Genomic DNA, 2,538 nt, shown 5'->3' with positions numbered 1-2,538 from the left:
CAAGAAGCAGTGCAAGTGCAGCAGTGACCTGACCTGAGCTGGCTGTGGTGCCCAATAACTCCACGCGATACAACACCTCTTCTCTCCTGAGTGACCACCATTAACAGATGGAGCCCAAAGTCACGGACTAAATGAACTCAATGGACATTTTGTGGACATTTGTGGATATCTGTGGGCACTTTACAGGCATTTCACAGGGGTGGTCCATAGACTAAGGGAATGATATCTGTGTACTATAGGAAAGGATGGGAAGGGTGATGGTAGGTAAGGAGAACGTATTGGATGGTGTGCTACCTGAGTATGACATAAATGGTATGGAATAAGGGGTGAAGAATGTGCTGGTTTTGGCTGGGATAGAGTTAATTTTCTTCATAGTAGCTAGTATGGGGCTTTTCTGCTTCTCACCCCACCCCGCCAGCGAGTAGGCTGGGGGTGCACAAGAAGTTGGGAGGGGACACATCTAGGACAGCTGACCCCAACTGACCAAAGGGATTTTCCATACCATGTGATGTCATGCTCAGTATAGAAACTAGGGGAAAAGCTGGCTGGGGGACCGCTGCTTGGGCTGGGCATTGGTCAGAGGGTGGTGAGCAATTGTTTTCATTTGTACCACTTGCCTTTCTTGTTTGTTGTTGTTGTTATTTTCCTTTTCATTACAATTTTTATTATTATTATCATTATTATTTCATTTTGCCTCATTTCACTTATTAAACTGTTATTAAACAGCTGGGGTGAGAGGCTAGTGCTGGAAAAGGTGGTGGTTATTGGCTGGTGTGTGACGATTGCCCTGGGGCAGGTGCCCGGGGTGTCCAGTGAACACGGGCACAGGCCAGACCCTGCTCTGCTGGTCCTTCATGTCTCTCGCAGGAGCCCGGCTGTGCGATGACCCTGCTGTGTGCCCCCACCCTGCCCATTCACACACTTGAGCTGTTCGCTGGAGTTTTCATCAGTGGGGCCGCTTTCTTGGGCATGTTCTTGAGAGCAGCCTTGGAACAAGTCCTAAGCCTTCAGGCTGTGCCCTGAGAAGATCACTTTTCTTTATGGAAACGTTGTTGTGGAGGCCAGTTCTGTCACAGTAGTGCCCGTTCCCTGTCCCTCCCTGTTGTCACAGGACTACCACATGGCAGGACTGTGCCCAAGCTGCCAGAGCACTCAGGCCTTACACCAATGCAAGGGCTGAGAAGAAGAGAGTAGAAGTGGGAAGTGAGCAGGTCTGGAGACACCAGGCACTGGTGCTCCCTGGCAGTGCTGCCGTGCTGGGATTCTTTTCCTCTCCGCCTCTGCACACCCGTACTCACCCATTAGCTCCAGAGAATGCCTCAAAGGAAGGATCTCAAAGAAGTCACTGAGGGGTTCTCAGTTTTGTTTAAACACACAGACAGCATGGCTCCTTATTTACACAGACCCTGGGTAACACAAACGTTGGATAGACATATAATTACAAATGGCACAAATAATGACAATTCTTTATGGACAACATTGTGCAAAGTAAGACAAAGCAAATAAACCCCAAACCCACAACCAAAGCCACCAAAAACTACAGAAGATGGGCTTGGCCTGTAACGAGTCACATTAGGAGTGATTTGCAGAAGATGATAATCAGTTTATCGCTTTTGAAAATCATCCAGTCATCAGTTTCCACACTGCATCCTTGAGCTCCTGGTTCCTCATGCTGTAGATGAGGGGGTTCACTGCTGGAGGCACCACCGAGTACAGAAACGACACCAGCAGGTTCAGGGATGGGGAGGAGATGGAGGGGGGCTTCAGGTAGGCAAACGTGCCCGTGCAAATTAAGAGGGAGACCACAGCCAGGTGAGGGAGGCACGTGGAAAAGGCTTTATGCGGTCCCTGCTCAGAGGGGATCCTCAGCACAGCCCTCAAGATCTGCACGTAGGACAGCACAATGAAAAGAAAACAAAGAAAAGAAAAAAATAAAGTAAAAACAAGAAGACCAAATTCCCTGAGGTAAGCATCTGAGCAGGAAAGATTTACAATCTGTGGGATTTCACAGAAGAACTGGTCCACAGCATTGCCTTGGCAGAGTGGTAGTGAAAATGTATTGGCCGTATGCAGCAGAGAAGTGAGCAACCCACTGCCCCAGGCAGCTGCTGCCATGTGGACACAAGCTCTGCTGCCCAGGAGGGACCCGTAGTGCAGGGGTTTGCAGATGGCAATGTAGCGGTCGTAGGACATGATGGTGAGAAGGTAAAACTCTGCTGAAATGAAAAAGACGAACAGAAAGACTTGGGCAGCACATCCTGCATAGGAAATGGCGCTGGTGTCCCAGAGGGAATTGGCCATGGCTTTGGGGACAGTGGTGGAGATGGAGCCCAGGTCAAGGAGGGAGAGGTTGAGGAGGAAGAAGTACATGGGGCTGTGGAGGTGGTGGTCGCAGGCTATGGCGGTGATGATGAGGCCATTTCCCAGGAGGGCAGCCAGGTAGATGCCCAGGAAGAGGCAGAAGTGCAAGAGCTGCAGCTGACGCATGTCTGTGAATGCCAGGAGGAGGAACTGGGTGATGGAGCTGCTGTTGGACAT

General features: G+C 50.2%; 1 protein-coding gene across 1 annotated transcript; it reads right to left on the bottom strand.

Annotated features, from left to right (window-relative positions):
- Nucleotides 1-1,620: 1,620 nt before the first annotated feature.
- On the bottom strand, nucleotides 1,621-2,538 carry LOC132321502 (olfactory receptor 14J1-like). The gene has a single exon (XM_059834996.1). It carries the CDS (start codon nucleotides 2,536-2,538, stop codon nucleotides 1,621-1,623), a length of 918 nt encoding a protein of 305 aa, XP_059690979.1.

The sequence above is a fragment of the Gavia stellata genome, unplaced genomic scaffold (genome assembly GCF_030936135.1).
Source record: "Gavia stellata isolate bGavSte3 unplaced genomic scaffold, bGavSte3.hap2 HAP2_SCAFFOLD_42, whole genome shotgun sequence".
NCBI lineage: Eukaryota > Metazoa > Chordata > Aves > Gaviiformes > Gaviidae > Gavia > Gavia stellata.
This window is presented reverse-complemented; position numbering and strand designations above follow the sequence as displayed.

Bases quoted from the DNA above. Each gene is read 5' to 3' on its own strand.
- LOC132321502 (XM_059834996.1), bottom strand. From the start codon at position 2,538: ATGTCCAACAGCAGCTCCATCACCCAGTTCCTCCTCCTGGCATTCACA.